We start from the raw sequence: 22,843 nt of genomic DNA on the forward strand, positions 1-22,843 counted from the left end.
CTCATCTTGTTGTTATGCAAGTGGAATCATACCGCTTGCACAGTTGTTATCAGTTAGTACTACATATAACAAGTTACTTCAAACCAATGGGTTATTTAAATACTACAGAGGTCATCCTACGTGTAATCATCAAAGAAAGATTTCAAAAAGCATATCAGAATTGTGTAGTATGTTTTTTTATGAGGAACTATTTACTATACCGGACTATATTAAGCTGCTACAGCAAGTAACGACACGATAAATCGCGGTGTGTTTCCTTAAGTGAATCTTTGGCTGAAAGGTTACTGGGGTGAGGTTTTTTTGGTGGAATTATCATTATAAGAAAAATATAAGCTTATGGTCCAGCATTTGGGTGGCGGGGGAAATGGGGGAAACCACAAGCCCTGGTATATGTACCTAAAGGTCTAAAGAATATCTGTATTCTCGTTCTGGATATGGGTATGGACTTTACAATGATTATCTTTTTCTTCTTCTTTTTTTCTTCTTCTTTTTTTCTTTTTTTATTCACAGAACTCCTCTTTACATTGTATTCATCACAAACATGGGGAAAAAGTTACAGATATTTTAACATATAAATGTATTATAATTGATATATTATTCTTACATTTATTACACACTACTAAATCAAAATCACTTATATGGATGCTTGAGAGAGAGAGAGAGAGAGAGAGAGAGAGAGAGAGAGAGAGAGAGAGAGAGAGAGAGAGAGAGAGAGAGAGAGAGTGAGAGTCTAAACCGTAAGCTAGGTGTGGGTCAATTAAAGTTATATATACTCTTCAAAAGAAGAAACGCAAAACCACATTGTCGTAACATTTGGAGAATTGATTTAATTATTGAATGGTGAGTCCCATAATTACCAAATGTTGCAGGATTGTTCACAATTCACTCTAGTCCATTGTGAGTAAGTGATAGGACACACCACCAAGGTCAAGGTCATCTGGAGTCAATACCGGGTGTGGCCTCCGCGTGTGTTGACAACTGCCTTGCACCGCCTGCCCATTGAAGCAACCAGAGTACGGATGACGTCCCGGGGGACGGTGGCCCACTCGGCTTGCAAGGCTGCTGCCAGCTCGGGCAGGGTCTGGGGCTGTGGTTGTCGCTGTCGGAGGCGTCGGTCCAACTCGTCCCATAGATGCTCAATTGGGTTCAAATCCGGTGATGTCGATGGCCAAGGAAGGACATTAATGTTGTTGTTCTGTAGGAAAGCCGTTGTGAGACGTGCTGTGTGAGGCCTGGCGTTGTCATGTTGGAACACTGCGTTGGCGTTGGCCATAACTGGAACGATGTGTGGCCGGAGGATCTGGTCAATGTAGCCCTGTGCATTCAGGTTGCCCTGCACGTGGACCAGGTCAGTTCTGCCAGTATGTGAGATGGCTGCCCACACCATGACACTACCCCGCCGAATCTGTCCACTTCCTGCACGCAGTTTGCCGCATAACGTTCACCACGACGCCTATACACGCGACATCTTCCATCATGACGTCGGAGCAGAAATCGGGACTCGTCACTGAACCACACCTGTCTCCATCGCAGTTGAGGCCATTGTCGATGAATCTGGCACCACTGCAGTCGGAGTCGACGGTGTTGTGGTGTTAAGATGACACCTCGAACTGGACGTCTGGCACGAATTCCTACCTCACGTAGGCGGTTCCGTACGGTCTGGTCGGATATCCTGCGCAAACCTGGTATTGCTGCGGCTGTGGAGGTGGCAGTAGTCAATCGTTCCCGAAGGTGGCGTGCCCGGATGTAGCGGTCCTGCCCGAGGGTAGTGACCCGTGGTCGACCGGATCTAGGGAGGTCACGTGTTGATCCATGTTGCTGGTAACGGTCCCACAGTCTGGAGATGGTGCTTGGGGACACATGGAATGCCCTGGCAACGGCCGTTCTGGATTCGCCTGCGTCTAGTCGGCCGATGGCATTGTTTCTCTGCGGTTCACTGAGACGTGGCATGTCCTGGATTGTCAACTGTCGGCCAGATACAGAGGCCAGGCAAGCGAACACCCTGCACTTTTATACTGTCGGTGTTCATGTTGCACGTGCAGACAACGCACGTGCAGTGGTGACATGGTTTGCACGTGGCTGCGTTTTTGCGAATATTCACATTTTGGAACTTTATTGTACAGTAGCTGCGTTTTATCGAATGTAACCGTGGGAATGTGTCTGGGACATGCAATGACCTTATATTCACAAAGCATGAACCGGTAGGAAACATAAAATCGGAGTTATAACCCATTTGTACCCTTTTGCGTTTCTTTTTTTGAAGAGTATATATAGTATTTAAAACTTAAAAGAAGTTCTGCGAAGATTTATTTATTAAAATATTCCTTCCATTACACACACGGACACATACATAGACATTAAGATGAAAAAGGTATATTTACATATCGATGTACACCGACATACACATACATGTTCACACTCATACACCCGTCTACACATACATACATACATGCATATATACGTACATACATACACAGACAACGTTTCACTATAAAAAAATAATAATAATAAAAAAATAACAAAAATACACCATTATAATTGGGTTGTATATCTAGCATATATAATGACAATCGAAATACAAACACACACAAAAATAAAATATTATTATAAAATTCTGTCCAATTATTGCCTGCCGACATATTACATAAAGCCCACTTTGTTTCTAATTTATGGTGTAAACGTTTACTATGATAGATGCTTCGTTCAATTATATATCTTGATTTTAAAACATATTTGAAATGTTTCAATGATTATCTTTCAGTGCTTGACACAAATCAGAGAGCATATTTATGCATGGACAAGACCTTGAAAAAAGGCATCCAAATCTTTGAATTTCGGTCGACATTCGGGTTTCGGTGACCAGCATTCCAACATCTTCTCATACACCTGGTCAGGACACTTCTCCGGCTTCGACAAACGCTGCCCACTGTGAACAAACTCGATTGTCTGTAAAACAACAAAATTAACAGAGGGGGATATATATAGAGAGGATACTCCCCGAGTGTTGTGTGATATCATAATTATTATGATATCACAAGACACGAGGGGGGGGGGGGGGGGGGGGGGGGGTATTCTTTTTATCATCCATTATCATTCTTTTCATTTGCGACAATTGTAAACAATGTCAGTAATGTGGGTTGAATGTCACTATATTTGGCAGCGGTAGACTCGTGACGTCTCTAATGATAGGTTTAGCACTGAAACCTACACTGAGGTAACAAAATATTGTCTTGTGATTAAAATTTGACCAATCAAGATTATAAGAAGATGTCGCAAATTATAGTGCCAGCGATATCTCCTACAAAAGACTTTTATGGAGAATATATATATATATATATATATATATATATATATATATATTAAATCCGGTTTATGCTGCAGTCTCTGGGACTCTTTGTATCAGTAAGTCAGGTTTAATGTATACAATGTTTACTAGTGGGTTACCTGTAAAACAACATAGTTAACAGTGGGGAATATATATATATATATATATATATATATATATATATATATATATATATATATATATATATATATATATATACTACTCAAAAGAATTTAAGGGTCAAAAATTTATAACCAAATAAGTTTCAGAGTGTATTAGATTGATGATGTAAACTACACCAAATTTTTTATTTATTGTTCCATATTTACAAAAAAACACAAATAAACGTCACTGTATACAAGAAAGTCACATGACATGCTGTCAAAGTTGAAGGTTGTCAAACATGGATTTTACACATTAGAACATTCGTTTAATAGTGTGTGAATCCACCCCTGGCGCGAATACACTCGACACATCGTTGCCTCATGCTGTTGATCAGACGTCTGAAGAACTCTTGGGAAATGGCCTGCCACTCTGCCATAAGAAGTTGACCCAGATCATGAAGGTTGGCCGGAGGGGCATGGTTATCCCGAACTCTCCTGCCTAATTCGTCCCAGGCGTGCTCTATTGGGGCCAAGTCAGGCGAATATGCTGGCCAATCCATCCTGGCGATACCTTGTTGTCTGAGAAAGTCCGTTACCACCCTAGCGCGGTGGGGTCTGGCATTGTCATCCTGCAGAACTGCCAATCTGCTGACGTCCTGGGAGAACCAACGGCCGGATACTCTCATTCAGATAGCGGATTCCATTCAGATTGCCATCCACCACATAGAGGGGGGTCCTGTGGTGGATAGAAATGCCGCCCCACACCATGACGCTGCCACCACCGAACCGGTGACGTTGTCTAACGTTAACGTCAGCGAAGCGCTCCCCAGGACGTCTGTAGACACGAACCCGACCGTCGTTGAACTGGATACTAAACCTGGACTCATCAGTAAACATCACTCGACCCCACTGACCACGTTTCCACCGCAGATGAAGCGTGCACCAGTGACGTCTGGTCGTTCTGTGACGTGGTAGGAGTGGTGGTCGAACAGCCTGACGACGGCAGCGTAGATTATTGGCTCTCTGACGATTGCGTATGGTTTGATCAGACACTCGAGTTCCAGTCGCAGTCCGCAGATTGTCACGTAATCGGCGTGCAGTGGTTGTGCGTTGATGTAGAGCCATATTGGTGATGTAACGGTCCACTCTATTTGTAGTGCTTCGGGGTCTTCCCGAACGTGGACGATTTCGAACAGAATTCGTTGCTTGGTACCGTTGCCACAGTCGGCCAACAACACTCTGACTGACACCAAGTCTCAGAGCAACATTTCTTTGGTATTGCCATCCTGAAGCCAAGCAATAGCCCTTCCTCGATCTTCGATAGTCAGTTGAAGTCGTACCATTGTCGAATTTGGAGTGTGCACCGTACACGAACGCAAGCTCCAATTATACAGAAATTCAGCATTGGGAACATGGAATACACGTGCAAAGCGTGCAAATGAAGCGCTTTGTGAAAAAGCAAGTTATGGGCATTTAGCAGACCTTTCGCTTTCGCCCTAATTTACGTGCAAATGTAAGCATGTTTTCGCCATTAGAACTAGTCGACAGTGTCAATGACAGTGGATTTTAATTCATTTATGGGTTGCTTAGACCCACTTTCGTCAAAATGGAACAATACCATGCGTGACATTATGGTCTAGCTAATATAATTGACATTCAGAAAATAATGTCGAAAATATCGTCTGACCCTTAAATTCTTTTGAGTATATAAATGTTGTTTTATGCTGGAGTCTCTGATATATATATATATATATATATATATATATATATATATATATATATATATATATATATATATATACTGTGCCAAATTAGTTTAGCAATTACGTACAAGATATGAAATACAGACAAATTGGATGTTGAATTTATTTGTACACATTATTTTATTGATACAGCATTTCTGAATGTAGCCAGCAGTAACACGTTGTCGCGGTGTCCATGTCGTCACTTTAATGTCAACTGATGAAACAGAGGGGTACAGCTACCAAAATGTTGAGAGAGGCTCAATAATGTGTGTGTGCACCAGCGGCATTGATGACAGCAGTACATCGTCGTCTCATGCTTCTAATGAGACCATTAATCTCAGGAACAGTAATTGCGTTCCATTCCCGGTTCAGAGCAATTTGTAGGTCATGGACATTAAGGATATGAGGATGGTTTTCGCGTACCCTACGACCCAGTAGGCCCCATGCATGCTCAATTGGGGACACGTCAGGGGACTTTGGTGGCCAGTTCGCAGTAACGTTGAGCAGTCAAGTTTCCGTGAATGAAAACGAAATCTGTTTTACCTCCACCATGAATGCCGGCGCAGATCATAACGCAGTCACCGCCATATCGGTCATGCTGAATGACGTTGTCTGCATCATATCGTTCTCCCCGTCGCCTCCATACATGACGGCTACCATCCGCAAACTGAACACAAAACCTGGATTCGTCTGTGAATAATGTCTGATCCCATTGTCTGCGTCGCCAGTGTTGGTGTATTCTGGCCCATCTCAGACGTTCCTGAATGTGACGCGCTGTCAGGGGAACAGCAACAACAGGGCGACGTGCTTGTAATCCAGCAGCATGGAGACGGTTACGGACAGTTTGAGAATGAATTCTAGTGCCTGTGGTTTGCTACAAAGTACGGGCTAAACGAGGAGCACTTTCGAACCTGTCATGAACACTAAAGTACTGAGCGACGTCGTGTACGCGTTGGCCGGCGTTAAGCCGTCCCATTGCTTCATGACGTTGATGTTCTGTTAAGCCTGGACGGCGACCCATTATAACAGGATAAATTCTTCCTTTTGTTTTTGGATAATATTGGTTCAATGCATCAAAATATGATTTCAATACATCCGTATTGCACGCGCTTCTGCGACAACCCGAGCGCACCGCGTTTGCACGTACAGGACACATAGCGGGAGTGCGATATGACAAATGGTGTTCTTTTCATTACCCAAAGCGACAGGGCATATGCAACTAACATATTGACAAGTTTTATCACTTTATTTTAATTTATTTGGAAGCAACAGTCATTTACAAAAACTTGCTAAACATTTTTGGTTAAGTTTAACCTCTAGGAAAAACTCTTATAATAAAATACATTTACCTTTTACACCGATAGTGTCTATTGAATGACACTTACCGTATCTTACTTGTCTTCCATAATTACATTGCTTTAGCATACCGATCTTACCTCATCTGCTTCCAACTCTTCATATGGTTCTATGCCGAAAGAAAACATTTCCCACAGAGTGATTGCGTAACTCCAGACATCGCTAGCATGGGAGAACTTTCTGTGGAAATTACTTTCTGGTGCTAACCTAGGAACCCAAACATTGTATTTATAATAATTGTCTATGGTGGGGTTCATTTTATTGTTTCTTCATCTAATCTTGGATTAATACACTCGAGAGCTAACATAATAGGTTGGTGATGTTTGGTCGTTTATTACCATTGACTCACCAAATCTCACTGGGCTATTTCTCGATCCAGCAGTTGCACCATTACTGGTATATCAAAGGCCGTGGTATGTGCTCTCCTGTACAGGATGGTACATATAAAAGATCCCTTGCTACTAATGGAAAAAATGAAACGGATTTCCTCTCTAAGACTATATGTTAGAATTACCAATTGTTACCAAGGCTGGTATCACTATATCATCAAGGCTGTTATCACTACATCACCAAGGCTGATATCACTATAACACCAAGGCTCATATCACTACGTCACCAAAGCTGATATCACTACATCATCAAGGCTGATATCACTACATCACCAAGGCTAATATCACTACATCACGAAGGCTGATACCACTACATGCCACCAAGGCTGATATCACTACATCACAAAGGCTGATACCACTACATCACCTCAGTGGTTGGTCTGGGATCGATCCCCGTCGGTGGACCCATTGGGCTATTTCTTACTCCAGCCAGTGCACCATGATTAGTATACCAAAGGCTGTGGTATGTGCTATCTTATCTGTGGGTTAGTGCATATAAAAGATTCCTTGCTGCTAATCGAAATGAGTAGCTCATGAAGTGGCGACAGCGGGTTTCCTCTCTAAATATAAGTGTGATCCTTAACCATATGTCCGACGCCATATAACCGTAAATAAAATGTGTTGAGTGCGTCGTTAAATGAAACATTTCCTTCCTTCTTCACTACATCACGACTGATATCACTACATAAAAATCACCAAGGCTCGTATTACTATATCACCAAGGATAATATCACATCACCAAGGCTACTATCAAAACATCACCAAGGTTGCTATCACTATACCACCAAGGCTGATATCACAACATCATTAAGGCTGATATCACTACATCACCACGGCTGATATCACTACGTCACTAGGGTTGATATCACGTTACCAATGCTGATATCATTACATCTTCAAGGCTGGTATCACTACATCGCCATGGTTGATATCACTACTTCACCAAGGTTGCTATCACTATACCACCAAGGCTGATATCACAACATCATTAAGGCTGATATCACTACATCACCAAGACTACCATCACTACATCACCAATGCTTCAAATCACTACATCACCAAGGTTGCTATCACTATACCACTAAGGCTGATATCACTACATCACCAAGACTACCATCACTACATCACCAAGGCTTCAAATCACTACATCACCAAGGCTGATATCACTACATCACAAAGACTGTTATCACTACATCATCAAGGCTGATATCACTTCATCACCAAGGTGGATATCACTAAATCACCAAGGTGGATATCACTACATCACCAAGACTGTTATCACTACATCGCCAAGGCTGATAGCACTACGTCACTAGGGTTGATATCACGTCACCAATGCTGATATCATTACATCTTCAATGCTGGTATCACTACATCACCATGGTTGATAGCACTACTTCACCATGGTTGATATCACTACATCACCAAGGCTGATATCACTACATCATGATGGCTGATATCACTACATCACCAAGGCTGGTATCTCTACATCACCAAGGAAGATACCACTACATGCGGTCATGGAAGGTGCTACCCTGTGTGGGATGGTACATATAAAAGATCCCTTGTTACTAATAGGAAACTGTAGCAGCTTTACTTTTTAAGACTTTAAGTTAGAATTACCAAATGTTACCAAGGTTGATATCACTACATCACCAAGGCTGATATCGCTACATCACCAAGGCTGATATCGCTACGTCACTAGGGTTGATATGACATCACCAAGGCTGATATCATTACACCAACAAAACGGATATCAGTACATCAACGCAGTATCACTATATCACCAAGGCTGATATCACTACACCATCAAGGCTGATATCACTATATCACCAAGGCTCAAATCACTACATCACCAAGGCTGATATTACTACATCACAAAGACTGATATCCCTACATCATCTTGGCTAATATCACTTCATCACCAAGGTGGATATCACTACTTCACCAAGGTGGATATCACTACATCACCAAGGCTATTATCACTACATCACCACGGCTGATATCACTACGTCACTAGGGTTGATATCACGTTACCAATGCTGATATCATTACATCTTCAAGGCTGGTATCACTACATCACCATGGTTGATATCACTACTTCACCAAGGTTGATATCACTAAATTACCAAGGCTGATATCACTACATCATGATGGCTGATATCACTACATCACCAAGGCTGGTATCCCTTGATCACCTAGGAAGATATCACTACATGCGGTCATGGAATGTGCTACCCTGTGTGGGATGGTACATATAAAAGATTCCTTGCTACTAATGGGAAAATGTAGCAGGTTTCCTCTCTAAGACTTTATGTTAGAATTACGAAATGTTACCAAGGCTGATATCACTACATCACCAAGGCTGGTATAACTACATTACCGAGGTTGATATCACTATATAACCGAGGCTGATATCGCTACATCACTAGGGTTGACATGACATCACCAAGGCTGATATCAGTACATCACCAAGGCTGCTATCACTACATCACCAAGGCTGGTATCACTACATCACCAAGGCTGTTATCACTACATCACCAAGGCTGATATCGCTACATCACTAGGGTTGACATGACATCACCAAGGCTTATATCATTACACCAACAAAACGGATATCAGTACATCAACGCAGTATCACTATATCACCAAGGCTGATATCACTACACCATCAAGGCTGATATCACTATATCACCAAGGCTCAAATCACTACATCACCAAGGCTGATATTACTACATCACAAAGACTGATATCCCTACATCATCTTGGCTGATATTACTTCATCACCAAGGTGGATATCACTACTTCACCAAGGTAGATATCACTACATCACCAAGGCTGTTATCACTACATCACCACGGCTGATATCACTACGTCACTAGGGTTGATATCACGTTACCAATGCTGATATCATTACATCTTCAAGGCTGGTATCACTACATCACCATGGTTGATATCACTACTTCACCAAGGTTGATATCACTAAATTACCAAGGCTGATATCACGACATCATGATGGCTGATATCACTACATCACCAAGGCTGGTATCCCTTGATCACCTAGGAAGATATCACTACATGCGGTCATGGAATGTGCTACCCTGTGTGGGATGGTACATATAAAAGATTCCTTGCTACTAATGGGAAAATGTAGCAGATTTCCTCTCTAAGACTTTATGTTAGAATTACGAAATGTTACCAAGGCTGATATCACTACATCACCAAGGCTGGTATAACTACATTACCGAGGTTGATATCACTATATAACCGAGGCTGATATCACTACATCACCAATGCTGGTATAACTACATTACCGAGGTTGATATCACTGTATAACCGAGGCTGATATCGCTACATCACTAGGGTTGACATGACATCACCAAGGCTGATACCAGTACATCACCAAGGCTGCTATCACTACATCACCAAGGCTGGTATCACTACATCACCAAGGCTGTTATCACTACATCACCAAGGCTGATATCGCTACATCACTAGGGTTGACATGACATCACCAAGGATGATATCATTAAACCAACAAAACGGATATCAGTACATCACCAAGGTTGGTATCACTACACCATCAACGCTGGTATCACTATATCACCAAGACTGATATCACTACATCATGAAGGCTGATATCACTACATCATCAAGGCTCAACTCACTACTTCACCAAGGCTGATATCATTACATCACCAAGGTGGATATCACTACATCAACAAGGTGGATATCACTACATCGCCAAGGCTGTTAACACTACATCGCCAATACTGATATCACTACGTCACTGGGGTTGATATCACGTCACCAATGCTGATGTCATTACATCTTTAAGACTGGTATCACTACTTCACCAAGGTTGATATCACTACTTCACCAAGGTTAATATCACTACATTACCAAGGCCGATATCACTACATCATGATGGCTGATATCACCACATCACCAAGGCTGGTATCCCTAGATCACCAAGGAAGATATCACTACATGCGGTCATGTAATGTGCTACCATGTGTGGGGTGGTACATATAAAAGATCCCTTGCTATTAATGGGAAAATGTAGCAGATTTCCTCTCTAAGACTTTATGTTAGAATTACCAAATGTTACCACGGCTGATATCACTACATCACCAAGGCTGGTATAATTACATTACCGAGGTTGATATCACTATATCGCCAAGGCTGGTATAACTACATCACCAAGGCTGATATCACTACATCACCAAGGCTGGTATAACTACATCACCAAGGCTGATATCACTACATCACCAAGGCTGATATCACTACATCACCAAGCTGGTATAACGACATGTAACCAAGGTTGATATCACTACATCCCCAAGGCTGATATCACTATATCATCATGGATGATATCACTACATCACCAAGCTGGTATAACGACATGTAACCAAGGTTGATATCACTACATCCCCAAGGCTGATATCACTACATCATGATGGCTGATATCACTACATCACCAAGGCTGGTATCACTACATCACCAATGCTGATATCACTACATCACCAAGGCTGGTATCACTACATAACCAATGCTGATTTCACTAGAGCACCAAGGCTGGCATGACTACATCACCAAGGCTGATATCACTACATTACCGAGGTTGATATCACTAGATCACCAAGGCTGATATCACTACATCACCAAGGCTATTATCACTACATCACCAAGGCTGATACCACTACATAACGAAGCTTGATGTCACTACATCACCAAAGCTGGTATTAATACATGTCACCAAGGCTGATATCACTACATCACCAATGCTGATATCGCTTCATCATTAAGGCTGATATCACTGCATCACCAATGGTAATATTACTACGTCATGATGGCTGATATCACTACATCACCAAGGCAGGTATCACTACATGTCTTCGTGGCATGTGCTATCCTGTGTTAGATGGCACATATAAAAGATCTCTTGCTACTAATGGGAAAATGTAGCAGGTTTCCTATCTAAGACTTTATGTTAGAATTAATAAATGTTACCAAGGCTGATATGACTATATCAACAAGGCTGTTATTACTACATCACCAATGCTGATATCGCTACATCATTAGGGTTGATATGACATCACCAAGGCTGATATCATTACACCACCAAGGCTGATATCAGTACATCACCAAAGCTGGTATCACTACACCATCAACGCTGGTATCACTATATCACCAAGGCTGATATGACTACATCACCAAGACTGATATCACTACATTATCACGGCTGATATGACTACATCACCAAGGTGGATATCTCTACATCACCAAGGTGGATATCAATACATCACCAAGGCTGATATCACTACATCACTAAGGTGGATATCACTACATCATCAAGGCTGATATCACTACATCACCAATGTGAATATGATTACATCATCATGCCAACTGGTTTATCAGATTATTTTCATTGTAATATCGGCACCCGACAAGGATGTATATTGAGTCCACAAATGTTCATTATTTTTATAAATAGGCTTGTGAAAACTGTGGAAGAGTGTGGTGGGACAAGGTGTTTTTATATCAAATGATTGTAAATCAGTATATGCTCTTATGTTTGCTGATGATGTATCAACTGTTTCTGACACTCCTTTACAGCTACAAAAGAAAATTAGTGCATTAGAAGTGTTTTGTAATACTACAGGTATGGCTGTGAATTTAAGAAAGACCAAGGTTATTGTTTTTAGAAATGGAGGTCCTCTAAAGAATTATGAAAAAATGTTTTTTTAATGGAAATAGTATTGAGGTTGTCTCATATTATAGATATTTAGGTATTATGTTTACACCAAAACTATTATGGACTAAAACTCAGACTTGTCTTGCAGCACAAGGTAAAAAGGTCATGATGGCAATATATAAGTATCAAAAGAAATTTGGTGATATTCCTTGTGAAGATTTATTTAAAATATTTGATTCTATAGTAACACCAATTTTATGTTATGGTTCAGAAGTATGGGGTACTTGTTACTGTAAAATTATTGAAGATGTTCAGATTAAAATGTGTAAATGGTTTTTAAAATTGGGGAAAAACACCTGTAATATTATGGCTTTAGAGGAATGTGGTAGAGTTCATTTACAGCTTATTTACACTACTAGAGCTATTAAATATGGGTGTAGGCTATTACAACTGAATGTAAACAGGTTTCCCCGTCAATGTTATACAATGCTACACACACTGGATGAAGCAGGACGCACCACATGGGTGACTCACATTAAAAATATTCTTTTTAGATCAGGATTTGGCTATGTTTGGATAGTTCAGTATGTTGGAGATGTAAAATTGTTCATAGTTAAATTTAGACAACGATTGTTTGATAAACTTCAGCAAAATTGGTGTAGTTCTGTTACAAATTTATCTGATACTTTTTATTATAAGCATTATAAGTTATTGTTAAATGTAGAACGTTATCTCACTTATGACATCCCTGTTTATCTTAAAGTAATATATACAAGGTTTAGATGTAGTAACTTTAGACTTGTTGTTGACCAAGGAAGATATAACAACATAACCTACACTGAAAGACTCTGTCCGTATTACCTGGATCATGGATTAAGATATATTGAAGATGAACTCCATATTTTACTTGTGTATAAGTGTTATAATGTACTAAGAGATCACTATATTTCTAAATTTAAAAAAAAAAAAAAAACATTCATTGCAAACCTTTATAGATATTATGATATCAGAAAATTTGGATGTATTATTCAATGTATGTCTTTATCTTTATAATGTGCAAAAACTTAGAAATACTTAAATATTTAAATATATGCATATAGTAAAATGTGCAAACACTACACATGCGCAAACATGTATAATGGGCCTATGGCCTTTATACTGAATAAAAATTGTCTTGTCTTGTCTTGTCTTGTCAAGGCTGATATCATTACATCACCAAGGTGGATATCACTACATCATCAAGGCTGATATCACTAAACCACCAAGGCTGATATCACACCTCCAAGGCTGATATCACTACATCACCAAGGTGGATATCACTACATCATCAAGGCTGATATCACTACATCTCCAAGGTGGATATCACTACGTCATCAAGGCTGATATCACTACATCATCAAGGTTGATATCACTAAACCACCAAGGCTGATACGACAACATCACAAAGGCTGGTATCACTACTTCCTCATGTACGTCATCGTGTCCATTATCTAATGGAAATGATCTTACCACTTAAATGGCCATCGACCTTCTTGGGCTGCTGTGTAGTAATCACTATCAACTCCAAGAGCTCGTGATAAACCAAAGTCAGTCATTTTCACCTGGTGAAACAACGAAATATAATTTACACCCTGGATAAACAAAGCATGTAAAACAAGTTTATCGTTTAAAAGAAACCCCTAAAAACATTTTGTTATGATAATAGTTTTTATGTGACCTCAACCCGATGAAGACGAAAACATATTGTTACACGTATACAATATGTTCCTGGCGGCAAGATGACCTCGAGATATTTAGAATTTCAATTGTTGATAAGACTTAACTGTATGTCTGTCCAAGATCATCTTAACATATTAAAGATTTAATATATTGTTAAGACATGTCTGTTCATGATCACCGTAACATATATATATACCGGTATATTTCCAATTTTAAAATGTTCCCCTGAAAACAGAACCAGCTGAATTCGTTTCGGGAATTTCCGTTAGATTTGACCCGTGACGTAATGATGGGAACACTTTTCGATAACCAGCGCCATTATTGATTGCTTCTCTTTGTTTATTATGGTTAAACGGTGAGTTGTTGGCAGCTGTTGCAATACAAAAACCAATGAATTTAGGCTTTGCGCTTTTCCTAGTAATGTTGCTGTGAGAAAGCTGTGTGTAAATGCGATTAAAACAATGTGGAAAGAATTAACTTGGTCATGTCTGTCCTTGACTAGCATCTTGGACAGGACTATTTATGGGTTAAGAAGTTTGTTACTTACCGCAATATCATTTTAAAACTCACTTTGCAGCCGTTATACCATCTTTAACGGCCGCAATTGGTCAAATATAACATACATGTAGCTATTCCCTAATCTTTCCTGTCTTGGACAGAGAGACCGGCCAAGGCCGGCACCTGTGCCCACGACAGGCGTGCGCTACAACAGCTTGCTCTGAACGTGCACGTAAAACCCTTTGACCTTGACCTTGACCATTCCCTAATTATCAGAAGTATGTTCCTGTCTATGAGATCACTGAAGAAACTTGTCACTTTCAAGGGTGAGACTGGCACCCCGAGTCTAAACTACAGCCTGTTTTTTTAGGTTACCACCTTCTATTTAAACTACTACTTGTTGTTTACTCCCACCTTCTGTTTACACTACCACCTGTTGTTTAGACTACCACCTTCTGTTTACACTACCACCTGTTGTTTAGACTACCACCTTCTGTTTAAACTATCACCTTCTGTTTACACTACCACCTTCTGTTTATACTACCACCTTTTTAAACTACCACCTTCTGTTGACACTACCACCTGATGTTTATACTACCACCTTCTGTTTACACTACCACCTGCTGTTTAGACTACCATGTTCTGTTTACACTAACACTTGGTGTTTAGACTACCACCTTCTATTTAAACTACTACTTGTTGTTTACTCCCACCTTCTGTTTACACTACCACCTGTTGTTTAGACTACCACCTTCTGTTTACACTACCACCTGTTGTTTAGACTACCACCTTCTGTTTAAACTATCACCTTCTGTTTACACTACCACCTTCTGTTTATACTACCACCTTTTTAAACTACCACCTTCTGTTGACACTACCACCTGATGTTTATACTACCACCTTCTGTTTACACTACCACCTGCTGTTTAGACTACCATGTTCTGTTTACACTAACACTTGGTGTTTAGACTACCACCTTCTATTTATACTACCACCTATTGTTTAGACTACCACCTTCTGTTTACACTACCACCTGTTGTTTACACTACCACCTTCTGTTTACACTACCACCTGTCGTTTACACTACAACCTTCTGTTAGACTATCACTTGTTGTTTAGACTACCACCTTCTGTTTAGACTACCACCCTCTCTTTAGACTATCACCTTCTGTTTAGACGACCGCCATCTGTTAGACTATCACTTGTTATTTAGGCGACCACCTTCTGTTTACACTACCACTTCTTGGTTAGACTACCACCTTCTGTTTAGACTTGAGAAGTATGTTTAGACTACCACCTGTTGTCTAGACTACCACCTGCTGTCTAGATTACCACCTACTGTTTAGACCTGAGCAGTATGTTTAGACTTTAGACTAGCACCTGCTGTATAGACTACCACCTGTGGTTTAGACTACCACCTTCTGTTCGATACACTACCACCTTCTGTTTAGAATATCGCCTTCTGTTTAGACGACCACCATCTGTTAAATTATCGCTTGTTGTTTAGACTACCACATATTGTTTACACTACCACATATTGTTTACACTACCACCTTTTGTTTACTCTACTACTTGTTGTTTAGACTACCACCTTGTATTTAGACTACAACCTCCTGTTTAGACTACCACCTTCTGTTTAGAGTTTAGCAGTGTAATTAGACCAGCATATCGTGGTTAGACTACAACCTATTGGTTAGGCAACCATTCTGTTTAGACTAATACCTTCTATTTACACTAACACCTTCTGTTAGACTGTCACTTTTAGTTTAGACTACCACCTTCTCCTTAGACTAATTCCTTCTATTTAGACTTCCAATTTCTGTTAAACTACCACCTGCTGTATAGACTACCACCTACTGTATAGACTACCACCTGCTGTATAGACTACCACCTGCTGTATAGACTACCACCTGCTGTCTAGACTACCACCTACTGTTTAGACGTGAGTGGTATGTTTAGAGTTTAGACTAGCACCTGCTGTATAGACTACCACCTGCTGTCTAGACTACCACCTACTGTTTAGACGTGAGTGGTATGTTTAGAGTTTAGAGTAGCACCTGCTGTATAGACTACCACCTACTGTATAGACTACCACCTGCTGTATAGACTACCACCTGCTGTATAGACTACCACCTGCTGTCTAGACTACCACCTACTGTTTAGACGTGAGTGGTATGTTTAGAGTTTAGAGTAGCACCTGCTGTATACACTACCACCTACTGTTTAGATTGAGTGGTATTTTTAGAGTTTAGACTAGCACCTGCTGTATAGACTACCACCTACAGTTTACACTTGAGTGGTATGTTTAGAGTTTAGACTAGCACCTGCTGTATAGACTACCGCCTGCTGTTTACACTTGAGTGGTATGTTTAGAGTTTAGACTAGCACCTGCTGTATAGACTACCGCCTGCTGTCTAGACTACCACCTATTGTTTATACTTGAGTGGTGTGTTTAGAGTTTAGACTAGCACCCATTGTATAGACTACCACCTGCTGTCTAGACTACCACCTACTGTTTAGACTTGAGTGGTATGCTTAGAGTTTAGACTAGCACCTGCTGTATAGACTACCACCTGCTGTCTAGACTACCACCTACTGTTTAGACTTGAGTGGTGTGTTTAGAGTTTAGACTAGCACCTGCTGTATAGACTACCGCATGTTGTTTAGACTACCACCTGGTGTCTAGACTTAAGCACTATGTTTAGACTATCACCTGCTGTTTGGACTAGCACCTGGTATCTAGACTTGAACAGTATGTTTAGACTAGCACCTGCTGTTTAGACTAGCACCTGCTGTTTAGACAACCACCTGTTGTTTAGACTTGAGCAGTATGTTTAGACCACCAACTGTTGTTTTCGACTTGAGCAGTATGTTTCTTGCAGCCAGGTCACGGTGCACGAGGTGTTTCTCCTCGAGGTTCCATTGGCGATCTGACCAGCCCACAGATTCAAGTCGTTCACCGAGATCTTGTCCGAGTGTTTAGGCAGATATTCCAGCACCGAGCCCATTGCTATGTACTCCACCACCTACCACAAGAACATCAGTGCTTAACGTTAAACTGGGCTCGAAGAAAAGCATTGGTTAACATTTAAATTGGGCTCGGAGAAAAGCATTGGTTAACATTTAAATTGGACTCAAAGAAAAGCATTGGTTAACATTTAAATTGGGCTCGGAGAAAAGCACTGGTTAACATGTAAACTTGGCTCCAAGAAAAGCAGTGATTAACGTTTAAACTGTGCTGCAAAGAGAGGGATGGTTAACATTTAAACTGGGCTCAAAGAAAAGCATTGGTTAACATTTAAATTGGGCTCGGAGAAAAGCATTGGTTAACTTTTAAACTTGGCTCCAAGAAAAGCAGTGATTAACGTTTAAACTGTGCTGCATAGAGAGGGATGGTTAACATTTAAACTGTGCTGGAAACACACATAGTGCCAACACATGCTATTCCATCAAGGTGACAAACCTATGGACTAAATGTTGATATGAATGTAAAGATGTTGTGAACCATACAAATGTTAAGAATGTAAAAATGTACACCATAAAATGCTGTAAACCATAAATGTGTTGTGAAGGTAAATATGTTGTGAAGGATAAAGATGTTATGAACCATAAATATGCAAATATAAATATTTTGTGACCCATAAAGTTGTTGTAAATAAAAAGATGTTGTGAACTGTAAAGGTGTAGTGAATGTGAAGATAATGTGAGCCATAAAAATGTTGTTAACCATAAACATGTTGTGAACCATAAATTTTTTTTGAATGTAAAGGTACTGAACCATAAACGTTTTGTGATTTTAAAGATGTTGTGAAGCATACAGATATTGTGAATGTCAAAATGTAAAAATAAAGATGTTGTGAACATAAACATCAATATGTTCTGAATCATAAAGATGTTTGAACCATAAAGCTGTTGCGAAGCATAAAGATAGTGTGAATGTCAAAATGTAAACATAAAGATGTTGTGAACCATAAAGATGTTTGAACCATACAGCTGTTGCGAAGCATAAAGATAGTGTGACTGTCAAAATGTAAACATAAAGATGTTGTGAACATAAAGATGTTGTGAACCATAAAGATGTTGTGAAGCACATAGAAAAGAAAAGTAGATATTTACCAGCATGATACTGTCCTCGTGACACACGCCGAGCATTTTGACTATATACTGGTGGTCCAGTTCTTGCATGGTCACCGCTTCCTTGAAGAACTCTTCAGGGTTCTCTACAGACTCGGGGAGAAACGTCTTCAGCGCAACCTCCATCTGTAAACACATATACAGCAAATGGTTAACAATAACACACTGAAAACAAAAAGACAGCAGGGCTTCTAGAATTTTCATAAAATCAACCAGCCATGAGATCAGTGATTTAAAACATTTACTATCTATAGGTACGTGTAATGTGTTTCACGGCTTGTATTGAAATAATATCTAATTTGGTTCTCCCCAACAAACTTGCATTCTGGCCCAGAAGTGCATTACTCCATTTTGTTTCCCTGTGGACACGTTTTGACTGCATCTGTAACAACATAACTTTGTGGAATAAATTCATTCTTCTGTCTTTCTCTGACAAATTAAATATAACTGAAAAATATATCATTATCAGAAAGAAAGAAATATTTTATTTAACGACGCACTCAACACATTTTATTTACGGTTATATGGCGTCAACAAAGACCATGGTTTGTGCTATCCTGCCTGTGGGAAGCGCAAATAAAAGATTCCTTGCTGTTTGTCATAAAAGAGTAGCCTATGTGGCGACAGCGGGTTTCCTCTAAAAAAAAAACAGTGTCAGAATGACCATATGTTTGACGCCCAATTGCCGAAGATAAGATAAGTGGTGTCGCGTCGTTAAATAAAACAAACTTTACTTTTTCAAGAGTTTGAAACATTGAGCTGAGTAAACAAAGATGTGCTGTTCTTGAAGTTTCCTTCAACTCTGTTAGTTATGGTGTCTGTGGATAAATGGTAGTAGAGATGAGGTGGTAGAAAAGAAATCTATTTTTAGATAGTTTTTTATTATCAAACTTAGAAGTTTATAAATTAATACATGTTATGTTTTGTGTCCGCTCAAAAGACAGTTGTCGTGTTTAGACGTACAGTTTAATTAAAATAAGTATTGCATGACATGACTTTAACATGACATTGAATCTGAATAAAATTAAATGTCACCTTTGTCATTTGTAGAACTATGGTTAAAGTCTTATTATTTAAAATAAAATATAATATAGACCAGTGCCAACCACAATTCCTCAAAATATATAGTTAATAATTGGTTACTGTTTTAAGATATCGGCTTTATCCTGCTCAGAATAAAGCCGATATCTTAAGACAGTAACCAGTTATTTCTTTTATCCTGCAACCCTACAGGGATATTCGGAAAATCATTATTTGTTCGTTTTGTGTACACAAATCGCGTATTGTCAAACAAGATACATGACGACATTATTTGTAAGATGCTAGCTACATTCTGTCACATTAAAAAACCGTTTCTAAACTCTAATTCATAAATAAATATACAAGTTTTGTATTGTTATCTCAAAACAAAAAGTTATTTTCATTTACTGTACTTCAACATATGATTTAAAGAGTATGTTTATTGAAAATCTACTCTGAAATACTCGAGTCGAGTCGGGCTTATGTCACGTGACCTATATTTTTGGTCAGTGACCAAAAATATATAGAGGCTATTTCATGGGGGTTTTCGAATACGATTTTTATGTCAACGAGTGATGTGTGAAAAACATATTTTCACGAATTGTGAAGGAATGAGTGAAAATATGGTTTTCACACATCACGATTTGACATAAAAAATCGTATTCGGAAAAACACCATGAAATGGTCTATTTATTATATACAGATTTCCTAATTTTTGACAATATCTTTCGCTTTTTGGCAATATCTTTCGCTTATCCTATCGAAAACACGTAACGTCATGATATATTTCTTCCTATGGAACTTTGCCAGAATATTTACTTGACCATAGACTTTTAAAAAGAAATTTGAATAAAAATTATCTTTATTAACATTTATTTAACAATACAGCGGTGCAAACATACCTGACAACGCGATCCTCTAAAAACTTCCACAAAAACAAAACGAGTCAAACGCCTTTAAATTCTTACACTTACACTCGATGACACTACACTGTGTCATCATTATGCAGCTTCGTATTCAATTCGTTTTATATATTTTGTCGTAATTGCACTTCGTATCCCTTTTTTTATAGGTGCAGTTGTTTAAATTACATTTGTATTTTTTACATTCGGTCAGATGCATTGGCAATCATCAAATTTAAATACGATGAAACGAGACAAAGGGAGATAATTTAATCATGCACTTTTACAAAAAAGTAAATACGATTTCTATATTTTCACTGTAGCTAAAATACAGTGAAAATATGACTTTTCACCGGATATGACTTTTATGGTTTCCGTAGATCTATATATTTCATTGCTATGTATATAATAAAGAGATTTATCTAGTCATCATATCTTGCCAGTGTATACAGTGATTGCGAGATAAATGAAAATGTATGCAAAATACAGTATTTTTGGTGCTATGACCATGACCTTGAGATATGACCTTGAAAATATTTGAATAAAAATGGCACCAAAGCTTTTCGGAAAGCTACTAAAATAATAAGCTTTAAAATCATATATGTTGCCAACTTTCTTCATTACATTCCCATGGAATTACAATTGGACCTAGACTAAAACAAATACAATTGAAAAAGTAACTTCTTTATCTGACCATTTTATCACAAATATACTACACTATCATATTTGCTGCATCCGTTTCATGTGTTAAACATAATTTAACACTACAAATTAACAAGATAGCTTTTACAATGAAGGTTTTAATAACAAAATATCGATCTAAAACTAACCAACACTGCATTAATATGACGTCATATATTACCAGCGACATAATACTCCCCATGTTAAAGTGCTGTGCCAGACCATACACTAAAATTTCAAATTCAACAATTAAATGCTTTCTTAATTCAATGCAATAATATTTTACACCGATATGTAAATCAATAATTACGAAAATGCCCCATAAAAGTATTAAAACATCACTCCCGTAGAACACTGCCGGAAACGACCGAGTAAAATTCTCGGTAAAAACATTTGCCTGTAAATAGCCATGACGTCATGAAGGGAACGCGCTTCACAGAAACCTACCACGAGACGACTTTTAGCGCAAGCGAAAGTGGGACCGACAGCGACTGCCAAGCTCATTGATCATGCGATTCTTCTTTCGATGATGAATAGTGTAGTAATGACGACTGGACTAATATTTGTGCAACACAAAAAATAATGCCTTATCAGTTTGAACCTGGAACATCTTCCGATGAACCACCGGCCTGACAGATGACGATGAAAATGGTCGTGGAGACAGCTTACCACTAATTTACAACTTTTATTCTTGTTTTGTTCTTTAGCTTTTGGTGCGAATTATTTTGCTACACTGTATGTTCTAATACTTGTGATGTAGTAGAGAAGACGATAAATAACTCTTGAATTCTACGAGTCAGTGGACCCGATATCGGTAATTTTAAGAAATAAACAAAAACGATTTTTTAGTCCGTCCCCATCCCTCTATGAAGATAGGGGTTTTTATGAACAATTTCAGTTTAGTTTGACGTAAAAAAAAAAAAGTAAGTGTTTTGGAAATAACAAAACAATACTATTTTTTGTGTGTAGTTGTGAAAACAGTCTGCTCAGAAATAAATAACTTATTTTAATTTTAAGAAATAAACAAAAACGACTTTTAGCCCGTCCCATCCATGAAGATATTTTTTGTGCGAATAATTTCAGTTTAGTTTGACGTAAAAAAAAAAGTAAAAGTGTTTTGGAAACAACAAAACAATACTATTTTTTTTGTGTGCAGTTGTGAAAACAGTCTGCTCAGAAATAAATAACTTATAGCACATTCCATAGTATGAAAAAAGGTTTTCTTTGTGGGAAGGTATAGTAAAATTAATTTAATGTATTTATAGTTTGTTT

At 39.0% G+C, this 22,843-nt stretch overlaps 2 protein-coding genes across 8 annotated transcripts in view; both read right to left on the bottom strand.

The window, feature by feature from the left end:
• Positions 1 to 2,294: 2,294 nt before the first annotated feature.
• Positions 2,295 to 22,843, bottom strand: part of LOC121373196 (tyrosine-protein kinase HTK16-like) — a 32,719-nt gene continuing 12,170 nt past the window's right edge. For 2 of the 7 annotated variants that reach the window (XM_041499675.1, XM_041499656.1), the window contains exons 5-9: positions 18,951 to 19,094; positions 17,605 to 17,860; positions 14,127 to 14,218; positions 6,611 to 6,737; positions 2,295 to 2,946 (exon numbers count right to left, since the gene is read on the bottom strand). In XM_041499675.1, coding sequence (XP_041355609.1) covers positions 17,669 to 17,860; positions 18,951 to 19,094 — 336 coding nt within the window. In that variant the 3' untranslated portion in view covers positions 2,295 to 2,946; positions 6,611 to 6,737; positions 14,127 to 14,218; positions 17,605 to 17,668. Of the gene's footprint in view, positions 2,947 to 6,610; positions 6,738 to 14,126; positions 14,219 to 17,547; positions 17,861 to 18,950; positions 19,095 to 22,843 lie in introns of all 7 variants that reach the window. The other 5 variants (XM_041499691.1, XM_041499666.1, XM_041499683.1 and 2 more) reach the window with 5 other exon arrangements.
• LOC121373350 (tyrosine-protein kinase ZAP-70-like) lies at positions 2,788 to 14,212 on the bottom strand. The gene is made up of 3 exons (XM_041499976.1): positions 14,127 to 14,212; positions 6,611 to 6,737; positions 2,788 to 2,946 (listed from the first exon to the last, which is right to left on the bottom strand). The coding sequence occupies exons 1-3, from the start codon at positions 14,210 to 14,212 to the stop codon at positions 2,788 to 2,790; spliced, it is 372 nt and encodes a 123-aa protein (XP_041355910.1).

Source organism: Gigantopelta aegis, chromosome 1 (genome assembly GCF_016097555.1).
Source record: "Gigantopelta aegis isolate Gae_Host chromosome 1, Gae_host_genome, whole genome shotgun sequence".
Classification (NCBI taxonomy): domain Eukaryota; kingdom Metazoa; phylum Mollusca; class Gastropoda; order Neomphalida; family Peltospiridae; genus Gigantopelta; species Gigantopelta aegis.